The 12,948-nt window shown below is 37.9% G+C and overlaps 1 protein-coding gene across 1 annotated transcript in view; it reads left to right on the top strand.

Moving 5' to 3' along the window:
* The first annotated feature begins 2,000 nt into the window (after positions 1–2,000).
* LOC102801266 (uncharacterized) overlaps positions 2,001–12,948 on the top strand; it is a 29,057-nt gene continuing 18,109 nt past the window's right edge. Inside the window, exon 1 of the mRNA XM_006823642.3 lies at positions 2,001–2,489. Coding sequence (XP_006823705.1) covers positions 2,254–2,489 — 236 coding nt within the window. The 5' untranslated portion in view covers positions 2,001–2,253. The remainder of the gene's footprint in view (positions 2,490–12,948) is intronic.

The raw sequence follows: 12,948 nt of genomic DNA on the forward strand, positions 1-12,948 counted from the left end.
TTGCCGTTCAGGTGCACAATGACTTGTAATAAATACTATAACAACAAATGGATATAATTTCAATATAGCAATTATTATTATCATCATATGTGTATCGTTTTCCTTTGTCACCAGGTTATGAGATTTTAAGATATTGCACAATATCTCTGCCATAGGAGCCTATGGTAAAAGCATTATAATAGTGCCAAAATGTAGAAGCAGAACTAAAGTGTTCATTTCATTTTATTGTTAGTTTTGCCCCCATAAATATTTGTATGCAAGACGAGACAACATGGTCGTCGAGTATCGTTCGTTAATATTGACGACTCCAATCATGAAGAACCGTTGATTTATATCTTAGAAATAACTGAATCATTTTGGTGTGGTTGGATTCCGATATTCACGTCAGAAAATCACTGTGAATTTAGAGAATACAAAATGTCTTCTTGTTATATCAAGATGGCGATTCGAACGACCATAGTCGATGTTATAGCGAGAGTATCTGATCTTAACGCCCCCCCTAAAACACACTTTCCGACTTGAACTATTATTTTACTAAAATTAATTCCAATCGATATCTCTGTCGTCGAAATCTACAAAATTCGTTTTTCCACATTTCAGTTGCGTTGTAGCAAAAATCAAAACAAAGTGTATACGCATGCGTAGTGTCATACCATATGCTAATTCTATGTTAAGAGCAAAGTAGGCTTGCGTTCACGTGATTAACGAATAACAAATTTGACGAACGCGAAACATGCATTGAGATAAAAAGGTATTAGCGTTTCCCAACCGGGTGTGGAAGGGGACTGTGCGTGAAAGTAGCAAGTGTAGTATCATTGACGCGAACATATCAGGCGCCCCCAAAGCCAGCACGCACGAGAAACGAACACGGTATTCTGTTTACGGTTGTAGCTCATTAATTTCACTTCCGGTTTGGCCTTGAATTCCTATCATTTTATTCCATGCACACAGTGGCGCTGACCACAAATGTACATCCTGTGTTGAAAAAATATACAAAAGAATGGTAGTATGATACAAACGGCGAATTTTGAACATTTAAATGTCACAGGTGTAATTCATTTCGTCACAATAGTGTGCAACCAACAACCGATAACACAAGGTATTTATCGCAATAAAGTGTGCAAATATTGATATAGGTGTCCAACAAACTATTGAGAACAATGCTCTACAGGCAATGTCCAACTCGCCAGCCGATGTTGTGATTGTACACACACACACACACACACACACACACAAATAAATTAACTAGATTGGAAATAAGCCAATAGTTACGTTCTCACGTCTAAAAGACGCCGGTGTCATTATTTTGTCTCGGGGGAGTTAGCATTGACCGTTAAAGGCCACGGCATAGCCTTGTACATTTGTCCCCAATTCAATGTGTATGAACGGGTCATGGACAGTTTATCGTGAGGCATAATAGGCCTGCGGGAGCATCGTAAAGGAGCAAAGGTCAAGCTAAATCGAGGATGCATGTTAAACCATAAAGTACAAAGTAATTTATTATACAACTTACCGGGAGTTATATGGATATTGTTTGTCGAGATATGACATCCCCACCCCTCTCACCCAACAAAGCAGACACACGAAGATGTAGATTTAAATGGCGACGTGTAAAATACATTGTTTATTTACATGAAATTCGAACACGCGCTGCGCGACGACCACCGCGCTTTGAGTCTAATTTCAACAAAGGATCACAACTGCGACGCGGAGCGTAGGTCAAAGACCTCGAAATAACAACGGGACATATTTCCAGGTAATATATATTCTGGTATGTATATATTATATATTTAGCCAAAGTAAATCCGTGATCAACATTCAGCATTAATTTAAAAAATAGGGCCAACATTTCAAAAATCATTAATTTGTCTACATTTTCATATAAATGAAACTTGGCATGTTCAATATAAACCCGAGCCCCATTGGTATATAAGATTCCCATCATCACGAGGACATAGACAACCCTGTGCTCGAAATGGTTCAGTCCAGTAAACCTCCAGTCACTGACCAGGTACATTGTAAAACAGTCACGGTGGTTGATCGACTGACTGTCACCCTGTGTGTAGTAGTTGGTCATCAGACGGAAATGGGGCGGGTATAGTACAGTTGTATAGAGTTCAGTGCGACAAAAATGTCCGAGTCCACGTTGATAGCATTATTATTTTGGTTCGGTACGTTGTCGTGACATCGCTGAAACTGATCGCTGAGAATTCCACCACGCACCACGACTCCGTTTGATGAGAACTTGACAGTATGTTGCAACAGGGACATCATCGGCAGAACAACGTGCTGGACTCCACGTCTGACTTCGACTCACCGAGGCCAGCAAGACGCTCCAGACACGGACATTCAACCACCCTTCCCCATAATTTTGACCCAGGCCGTCGAAGGTCGTGGATTCCCGGCCTTGAGAGCGGTGTGTCATTGTTTTCTTCACACAGCCAGAAATCCGTTCGAATACACGGTCTGAGCGACGATGAATGGCACAGGTGAGTAGTCGACAATCAAAATATTGTTACCCGATGTTTGTTTTAAAAATAACCTTTACGCTATGCATTGTGTTTTAGCTCCGTGTTCACGTCTCATCACAACCCGTGTTATCTTTCTCCTTGTGTATGTTCTCCGCCTAATTAGATAATTGCATATACGTATTTGGCTCGGGTTACTTATTTTGACTCGCGTTGCAGAAATATAATATGATTAAAGTCGAGATGCATCTTTTAGACACCCTTCGATTAAGATTCATTTTTATTTACGTTTTGAAGAATACACATGTTATGCAGTAAAATATGAGCTCTTAATGTGAGCACATATAAACAATGGTCGAAAATACTTTTTTTATTGATTTTTGTTTACTTTTACATATTCTTATATAATCTACGCGAGGAATACTGTCTACGTTACGTATGCTTTACTTGACATTGAAAAGTAAATTCCATAGGGGCCGTTTGAACATAGAATGACAATTCTGGCACAAATAAGATGATTATGCAAATTAGCAAATATCTGCGCATCAACAAGAAATTCTATTTGTAATAGCGCGTGTTCGTCATTAAAACAGTGTCCGTATTTGTATATAATAGTGTAATTTGTGGGAAGCATCAAAATATTATATTCATGTTTGAACAAAATCGGCTTAAAAGTGTTCATGCTATTTTTAAAACTAAAAATGCTCTTTTCAGGCATGAATAATTAACGATAAACTGCCATATTCATTCCATTTTCTGATTTTGTATAATATGACATGTCATAGAAGCCATCTTCTCAATCTATCAGTTCGCGTGCTTATAAATGTGTCTATCATCCTTAGATGATCGATTTGCCAGCAGTAATATTTCATCAACAGTTCCTAAATCTTATATTTGTGAATCCGGTTTCAATCCGATTGTTATTGCCATAGCAGTGTTCCGCCAACACACATTCGCTCGGCGGAGACCTCGAGATAAAGACACCTGCACGTAGCACAGTTCGTTATTAGGCACCCACCCAATATTTTAACATTTTAACAGCCTCCTGAACGAGTTTCCGAAACAGATAAAACATTTATTATCGACAGTTACGCTAATAATGCTGACGTTTGACCCAGTGCTGTATGGACTTATGGGTAGCTTGGCTTGTGTTCGACCTTCTCCAGAAGTCAACTGCCCCATAACAGTTGCGTTCAATCAGCCGAAGTCTGTGGCCTCAGGTACACTGCTGGCGACCTCGCCATTTCTAGTAGTGCCATAATCGTTCCCGGTTAGAATCGCATGGCCGTATAAATGTTTTGTTCTGTTGCACGCATCAGTGTTATTATTCTGTGTCGAATTGTTTGAGTGCCCTGCAGCTGCCGTCGAAAACTATACCACTGAGATCTCCGTTGGTATCGAGTACCCTAAACATGTGGTTGTGTGTCGCATTGTATCTCGGTTCATTCACTTTATCGAATGATATTAACATTATATATCGTTTTTTTTTAAATCTATTTTAAACTTAAATCAGATTCGCCTCACTGAGTCGCCTGAAGGACACTAGTTAAGGGGCTGACAATTTGGTCATCACAGGGGTGTAGGAGTAAACCATTATGAATCTAGGGGGAGGTAGGGGTGAATCATTGAGCATCAAGGGGTGCCTGAATGTTGTTGCACTTATTTGTGTGTTTATGAATGCCTGATATTGTTTGTCATTTGAAAACGTGACAACACCCAAGGCCCGGTCAGAATAATGGATCTCCTTTAACCTTAGTGAAGTAAAACAAGACAATTGGAGGATGAACTTTCCTGACTTAAACATCCATTCATTCATTGATACATCCTAGGAGAAGAATTCATAATATGGTGAAAATACCCCACCCCCCATCCATCTCCGCCCATAATATAGGTCATTATTGACACGCTGTCCACCATCATCGGTTTACAGTTCAGTTTTAGAATCGCGTTTCGCAAACGGAATATGCATCTTTGCATGCCAAATGCTGTAATGAAACGTACGGAGTACTTTTTGCAAAATGCCCGAGGAGACAAGGATCCTGACACGAGGCACGTACATGTCGGAATCATATGATGCTATTGGATTTCAATGCGTTCTTGGTTTTCATTACATCAAAATTCTCACAACGTCGACTGTGATACTGTAAAACCATTAATTTCAATAATTTTTAGCCTAATAGTGAAACGATTGCAATTCTAAAATTTTAGTGGATTTCACTTGTCAGCGAAGATAACATTATGACTAAAACCCAGAAAATAATTAGCGCATTTACCTTATACACTCGACGCGGCAAAAAAATCTAGTGAAACGGATTCTGAAAAAAAATAAATCATAATCTTGTTTAAAGCGGGGGATTCGTCACCTGCGCATGCGGCAAACGCTAGAGCGTGTCATTGTTTACAAACAAACGCCTACCCATGAGCCTTTGCGTTTTTAGCGTACGTTGTTATCGTCGCTTGAGACTCAATTCCCGCGCATGCGCAGGTGACGACCCATCCGCTTTGAATATAATTATAATCTAATTATAATACAAGAATATGTTTCATGTATCTTTCTCCCAAATAGTTTGACTATGACGTCAGTGAACTATCTGTTAGTGTGCTGTAGACCCTGTTGTCTATGATGATCGTGTATTCTTTGAGTTGTAATACCACTATTTCTATTACGTGATCCATATCAATATATTTGCATTCGCGTGAATTCCACATACTGATAGCAAATAGTCGCCGAGATCGAGAGAATCACGCGACTTGCCCCCCCCCCCTCCTCCAACCAGCGGCAGCACCAAAGTGTCCAACGGATATACGTGACCATGTTGTTTTGACGTGGTCGAGATGAGGGTATAAAATGTTAAACTATTTGGGAACTAGAATACTAAGGTCATGTGAGTCTCGCTATCAACGAGATCTCAGCGGCCATTTGTAAAAAAAGGTCTTATTAATAACACGCTGTAGCTAACATTTTATATTATGAATTTTAAAATTCATATTATCAACAATGTCTTTGTCACCTAAGCACGCGCGGGAATTGAGTCCCAAGCGACGAAACAACACACGCTAAAACGCAAAGGCTCATGAGTAGACGCTTGTTTGTAAACAATGACACGCTCTGGCCATCCGACGCATGCGCAGGTGACGACCCCCCCCCCCCCGCTTTTGAATATTGTTTACCTGTGAGAAATGCGAGTTATCAATACCTCGCTGACTGCCTTGAAACAGTTATATTAGATATGTGTTATTAAGCACATTTATCTTTCAATCTGTTGTGGTACGATGGCATCTACTGCAGTTTCCGGTGACATCACTTTATAAAAGAAGAGCTATTATTGATTTTGATTTGATATTGATTTTTCCACGCACTGGTGTCGGCTGTGGTGCATGAGTTCTTTGCTTTTCTCTCGTATTTTCTTTCATGATCCTTAGAGATATTTTCGCAGTCCCTCTTTGCTTTATTGCAACATCAAAACACATTTATTTCTACCCTTGTTTTAAAGCCGAGGTTTCCTCACCTGCGCATGCGCGAAAATAATAAATAAATGTGCTTCCGATGCTACAGGGAGTGCATCGGGGCAAATAAATCGGTGTATATAGTTCGTGTATGTACCTATTGCTATCACCTATTACCTGTTATTAGAACTATTGGCTTCTGGAATAAACAATTTATCTATGAAAACAATGTGTATCGAACGCGCTATACAAGTCCTGCTGGGACAAGTATATAGCAGAACATCCTAGGAAAACAATCTTGCACATTTAATTGTAAAATCGATAATCGTGTTCAAATAACGTATTGGCATTGTAGACGGGACATTTTAGGGAAAAACAATGAACACATTTCGTCTTCTCAACACTCGTAAACTTGTTCAGTTGTTTGTCACTATGGTATTAGCACGTGATTGATGAAGTCATTCTCATAATATAATTGATTAATGCGTGTGAACACTATCCATTACCATTGTTCAAGGAACTTGAAAAAAAACAACACATAGAAGTGTTTTGACGATCACACGGAATAACAATAATTGTTTTTTATACTTGTTTTTAATTAAGTACAAGAAAATATAGGGCTCATTCTGTTTAATTCTGTTTGCTTTGATGTACATAATGTCAATGCGCATGCGCATTGAAAGTAGACAGCAACATAATGCGCACGCGCATTGAAAATAGACTACGACATAAGCACAACATTGAATATTGTGCCCACACATTGCAACAGCAAAAACGGTGTAAATAAAATGTACTACATAACACTCACGTTCCCAGTCATGCCGTTTATTCTGGTATTGTTTAATAATAACGCAAGTGCTTGTGACATTCTCCGGCAATGATTCTTTACCCGACCTTTCGTCCATTTTCTAATTGTGCTGTGTAACTTGCAGTGCATAGTGAACATTGGTGTGGTATCACCATCTGGAGGAGTTAGCTCGTAGTATAGGTGTGACTGGTTAGAAAGGTATCCCAAATGGTCTATACATCTGTCAAATTTTAAATTTCGCCGCATACTTATGCGTTCATACAATACACACGGTTCTATACGTATATCAGTTGTGTGCTATCATCTTCGAAATATCACGTTTTCAGGGTTAGGTTTGTTTTCCTATGGGCATTTGTCTCGGGGAATAGGCCATTCCCCGAATAGTGTTTCCCCCATACTGAATTTCAATGCTCGGTCAATTATATTCAAGTGTATCGTATTTTAAAGTAGACAGACTCGCAATGTGTGTCAGTTTAGGTTGTTATATTGACGATGTAAAACTAGAAATATGCCGACTGGTTCCAACATTAGAGCTAAAACGAGACTATCTCCATGTTCTAACCAGTTTATATATAATGTATATATATTATGACATTTCACATAGACCTATTACTGATCGAATGAAAACAAATACAAATACACAAAAGACAGAAATATATGGTCAGCCGGGCGCAACTTACGTCGATGTAAGTTTTTCTAGTGAGAACACGTTACTCGGGCTATTAGATTAATATTACAGTGATAAATCATGTTGGAATCACGCATACCGTAAATGACGCAGTAACACAATTGTTAACTGTGCTGAGCAAAGTACGATGATGCCTCCTTCACGGCGATGTTTACCATGAGCGGTGAGTTGAAACAAAAACATGTTTCATCATCCCACCCTCTATCCAGGTCAACAGCATTATTTGCCATACAAACTGACACCATGGCTAATATAGGATCTTCAGAAAATGTGATATACTGGTATTGAATAATGGCATTAAAATGACAGCCATGGGGGAAATTACAAAGTCAGTTTTTAGCTCCGTTGTCGACTTTGTCACGCGGAGCTTATCATATGAGTGATTGTCCGTCGACGTCCGATATCTTCAATTCTCTAATTTTGGTGAATATTTTTGGTAAAAAGTGATATTTTCGACTTCTTGTTAAAAACCGCAAGTCCAATTGCTTTGATATTACATATATAGGTACTACATGTGGACCTCTTTCAGATTTGTTCATTTCGTGATGATATCTTCAATTATTTAATTTTTATGAATATTTTTGTCATGTTTGGTGAAAAGTGATATTTTCAAATTCTTGTTGAAAACAGCAAGTCCGATTGCTTTCATACTATACATATTGTTCATTTACTGATGATAGCTTCAGTTCTTCATTTGCAATGTGCATTGCTAACAGCGGAGCTATCTCAGCCGACAGGCTGCTTGTTTCATGGTACCTGTTCGTGCACCTCGACATTTTATTTTGTTTTTTGTAATTTATTTGATGGAAAATTTGTCTTAGCCTAACAACAAGAATTTGTGGTGCTGTTAAACTAAACATGTTTACTAGATAATAGCGCTAATGATCACGTGAAGATAAGATTTTTGACCCAAATCGTAGGGGGCGGTGTATATATCCTGAACAATAAACAGTTACTCACGTACAGGCATGCGAAGTAGTAAACCTCTTGCAATCAAGTCTTAAGCGATCCCTCAAGGCAACTAAAAAGTAACGCTGTCGTATTTATATGTGGATGGGGGATCACGTTAATTTGTTTTACACAAATTGACTGTTTTAGACTAAAAATATAATTGTTTCTGTTACTGAGATATTTTTTTATAAAAATGGTGCAAGGATTATATTACAAGATTTTAGCAAAGAAAGGGTCGCGACCGTGACTGTAAGAGTCAAACTACATTGTGTTTTAACATTTAACATTTTAACATTGTGTTTTAATAAAACATCGAAAGCCGATTCAAAAAATTGTGCGAGCCAATTCAGCCTCGATTTGGGGACACTTGAGTACTGTCATGATACTATTTACTACTCGATTACAGAAACTAGAGATACCACTTTGTTTAAATTGTTAAAATATTGATGTGTCTGATTTGAAAAGTTTACACTGCCGTAGTGGCGTGATGCCTTGAATGTATATCGTCATGTTTCGAAGGAAGTTGCTGTTATATTGACCACGCCATTCTCATTCTAGCATTGCACGTATATTCACTTTGTTATGGTATTATGGTATTATGGGTGAAATAAATGTCTCTCCGTACTGCCAAATAGTTCGTGTTAATTGGTCTCTGACAGAGATGTTCGCTTAAAGATCTCGCCCAGCATTGCACACATCCCCGTCCTTGCCCTGTGAGCACGTAATTACGGGCAGCGCGTTGTCCTTTATTCCCTCAGCATCGCACATACTTTCCGTGTGGCTACCATCTCTCGGTGTCATTGATGCTACTTATCGCGATGGCCTTTAGGGTGCTATCTTTCAAGTACTTATCTTGTCGCAGCGTTATCAGCTGACATGTGATGCAATTCCCATGCATGCATTGGTCACATACCCGTGCTATCAATCTCATGTATTCGTTTGTCTCCAGTAAGTAGATGTGCTAATAGAACAAATGGAAACTCTTGAAGTTACGTGGACGCAAGTAGCGCCATGTAGATAATGCGTGGATAAGGAAATTCTCAATTGGCCATATATTTCTGTCCTTATTGTACTTTTTCATTAGTCCCCATTACGGACGAGGTCCTAAATCGGGGACTATTAATTTTGTGTCCATCCGCACTTCCGGAGCTATTTCTCAGTCATGCTGTGACCAAACACGTTCAAACTTAACTTATACAGATAATGTATGATGATTTACATATCCATATCAATTTTTATGACAATTTGATAAAATATGGCCGGCTAGTGGCCATTTTGAACCTCCTAACATTTGCTAAATTCCGATATTTCAACGTCTCCGGTAGTGTTTCTCTAAGATAGATAGGTCGATTTCATTTAAACTTTGTATTATGAACATGCATATTGGGTTACAGGTGCTCGTTAATTTGTTTTTGAGATTCGAACACAAATGACCGACTGGCAGCCATTTTGCTTTTATTCATGTCTGTGCTGATTCCAGACTAATATATCGCTGATTCAGATTAATGTTTGCACACAAGTACTATCCTCACAGATAGTACTGTTAATTTTGTTATTTTGAGCTTCAATCAAATTTACGGCCATTTTGTCTAAAATCGCCACGGTTAAATCACAGTCTGTAAACCTGTCCGGAACTGGTTCTCGGAAATGGGTAGGTCGATTTCATTCAAACTTTGTATCATGGTCATACATATTGCGTTACAGGTGCTCGTCAATTTGTTTTTGAGATTCGAACAAAAATGGCCGACTGGCAATTTCAAAAGAATAAGGAAACTGCGATGAAGCATGTGTATAGTGTGGATGGAAATGCCGCTATATATACACTCTCACACCCTTGGTAAAAGTATGAATTATGAAATGCGTTTGTTCAGTCCGATTTGCAAACAACTTATCTCCATGGCAATGATTAATTATAAAAATAATTTGCATGTAATGAATATTACAATACGATCTCTGAAATCAAGTCCACGATCCGAAAGGAAGGTCCAGCCGATGGTGACACCCTATATATAACTGTGTATAAGGCTTCTCGGCTCTTCTTTCCGCTTTTGAACCGACCAATCTCTTTTGCGAACCATTCTCTACGACAGGGAATATTGTTGTATATAGAATGAGATAAAACCTAAATATGAATCTTCATGCAATATTGTAAATTAAAACTATTCCCCACTATCGCTACATCAACACGATTATCCCAGGAATTTTTTTTAATCAATTATACACATTCAATTCCAATTTTGATTAAATTTGCATAATTTTACTCTTTTTACCCGCATCAATCGCAATTATCAGAATACACTTGCAATATTTTGTATTGAAAATGATTGGATGGAAACACTCTAATCGCATTGACTTGAATATAAATCGAAGACTAACCAACGCGATGTAAAATGCATTGTTTTCGCTAAATTCGAACGTGCTGCGTAACACTGAACAGTTTAATATATAGAAATGTCTACAGAATGACGTCATTGGGTAAAATATGTTCATTCCAGCCATGTGCATGCACATGTATTTCTCAAATCGTTTTGTGATCAGCAGCTGGCATTGCATGGCTTCACAAAATGAATACATAACGATTAAATCGATCAATGTACTGTGGATCATGGCCCAGTTTTTCTTAGGTTGATTTGTTTGCCAGAACACATATTCAAAGCATTACGTTTTAGTGTCCTCGGAATGAAATGTATATGCAATTAATGCCATTGGCATGTCCCCCTTTTACTATAATCGCGTAGACTATCGACAGTTCCACTGGCTTTATTTATTTTTAACTCTATGATTCAAAAAAATGCCGTAATGCGATTGCGTAATGTCGATGCCAATTTCCTTGATGTGCCTTATGTTTAAAGATGAGTTTCTATATAAAAGTTAAAAAAACAAAAAACAAAAAAAATTGGTCGATTGTCTATAATCACGCCGCGTCGTGTGGTAGGCCGCTGAACACTACTATCCAGCAATGTAAACACTATGCATTCGTGTACAAACCACGTGATCAGGATATATAAACAATTTGTTAATTTGAACGGTAATTATTCCCCCACCCAAGTGTGACTGGAAACCAGCATCAGATATGTGACATTCGAGTGACATTGCACAGTCGATAACGCGCTTGAGTAGTTTGTTGAAAGGATTTATTTCCGCGTCGACTTCATAGGAACTATATATATATGCAATCACAAAGATATATCGATTTCCTTCTTTACAATAATGATTGCATTAGAAGTGAATCCGTATCACATGCTCCGTGGCGTTTCTATGGAAACGATTCTTCCAATTAAAGATGTTTTCATGTTTCCCATGGATATTTAATATTATTGATGTCGATACATTCAAGAGTAATATATGCGTTTTCTGACGTATAACGTGTGGATACATTATCTGCCCCCCCCCCATGATTAATAGACCCAAATTAAATACAAGATCGTTAACGAGAATAAATGACATTGACATTGAATGACATTGCTTGTAATCAAGTAAATTTAGAAATTAGTCAGCGACTGTTTTGTACCTCGATATTTCGTCATATCTCAAAATGTCGCGCCATTAAAATGTGACATGTCTCAATCGTGGTATAATCTTTGGTTTCAAAAAATGTTAAAAATGACATAACAGAAAGAAAAACAACTAATTTTATGACGATTCATATGATCTGGATTACGCATAGCTTCTCTGCGATTTACGCTCTGTATATCTTAAGCGAAGCTTGGACACCCCCCATACATTTTGCTGGATCCGCCACTGGTGTGTTAAACTAGTTACTATTTATTTTTTCTTTAGTCCGAGCAGTCGGCGGGATCGTTTCATCTGCGTGATTATGGATTACTTTGAAGAATGAATACTGTTTATTCATTTACATTCATTGCATTTATTGGTAGTGATCTATATGAATAGAATAAGATCCTATTTTTTTTCAAAGTTTTTGTAATGATCGCAAAAACTCACGATTGCGATCATAGATAGTGTACGTATTAAAAACAGCACAAAATAATTAAAAAATATAGTAAAAATAAAATGCACACTGCGATTGTGATTTGACGAGCTTTTAGATTGGGGGAGGTCCTCTTGAATACCCATGGTAACCCCTTACGAAAATCCGTATTTCGAATGTTATTGCCTGATATCAGAGTTGGCGGCCATGTTGAATTCTCAATAAAATTGCCCAGTCACGAATTGGTAATTTAAAGGTATCGTAGCGGTGTCACGACGTCGTCACGTGAAAATTAGCAACCTATTTTAAAGATCATATTTGTGACCCGCAAAATAATATTCATATTTTCTATAATCTCTAATAAACTGATAATTTATGACGGGCATTTGATTCTCACCTAAATAACGACCTAAATAAATCTGCTTGCATTTCAATTACATACAAAATTATTCTACTATTCGTACAGTTTAGTGTGTATACCATGCGGTTTCCTCCATCTGCTCTATTATGGAATACCAGTACCGTTGCTACGTGACCTCACGTTCTTTTGGGCATGTATTCTCATAACATTTAGCGAAATGTTTTCATTTAATTGTATCAAATTTTCCAACAGAGACTAGACCAATTATTTTTTTTTTTTAATTTAAAACAACAT

Source organism: Saccoglossus kowalevskii, chromosome 12, assembly GCF_978046115.1.
Source record: "Saccoglossus kowalevskii chromosome 12, keSacKowa6.1, whole genome shotgun sequence".
In the NCBI taxonomy this organism is placed as follows: Eukaryota; Metazoa; Hemichordata; class Enteropneusta; family Harrimaniidae; genus Saccoglossus; species Saccoglossus kowalevskii.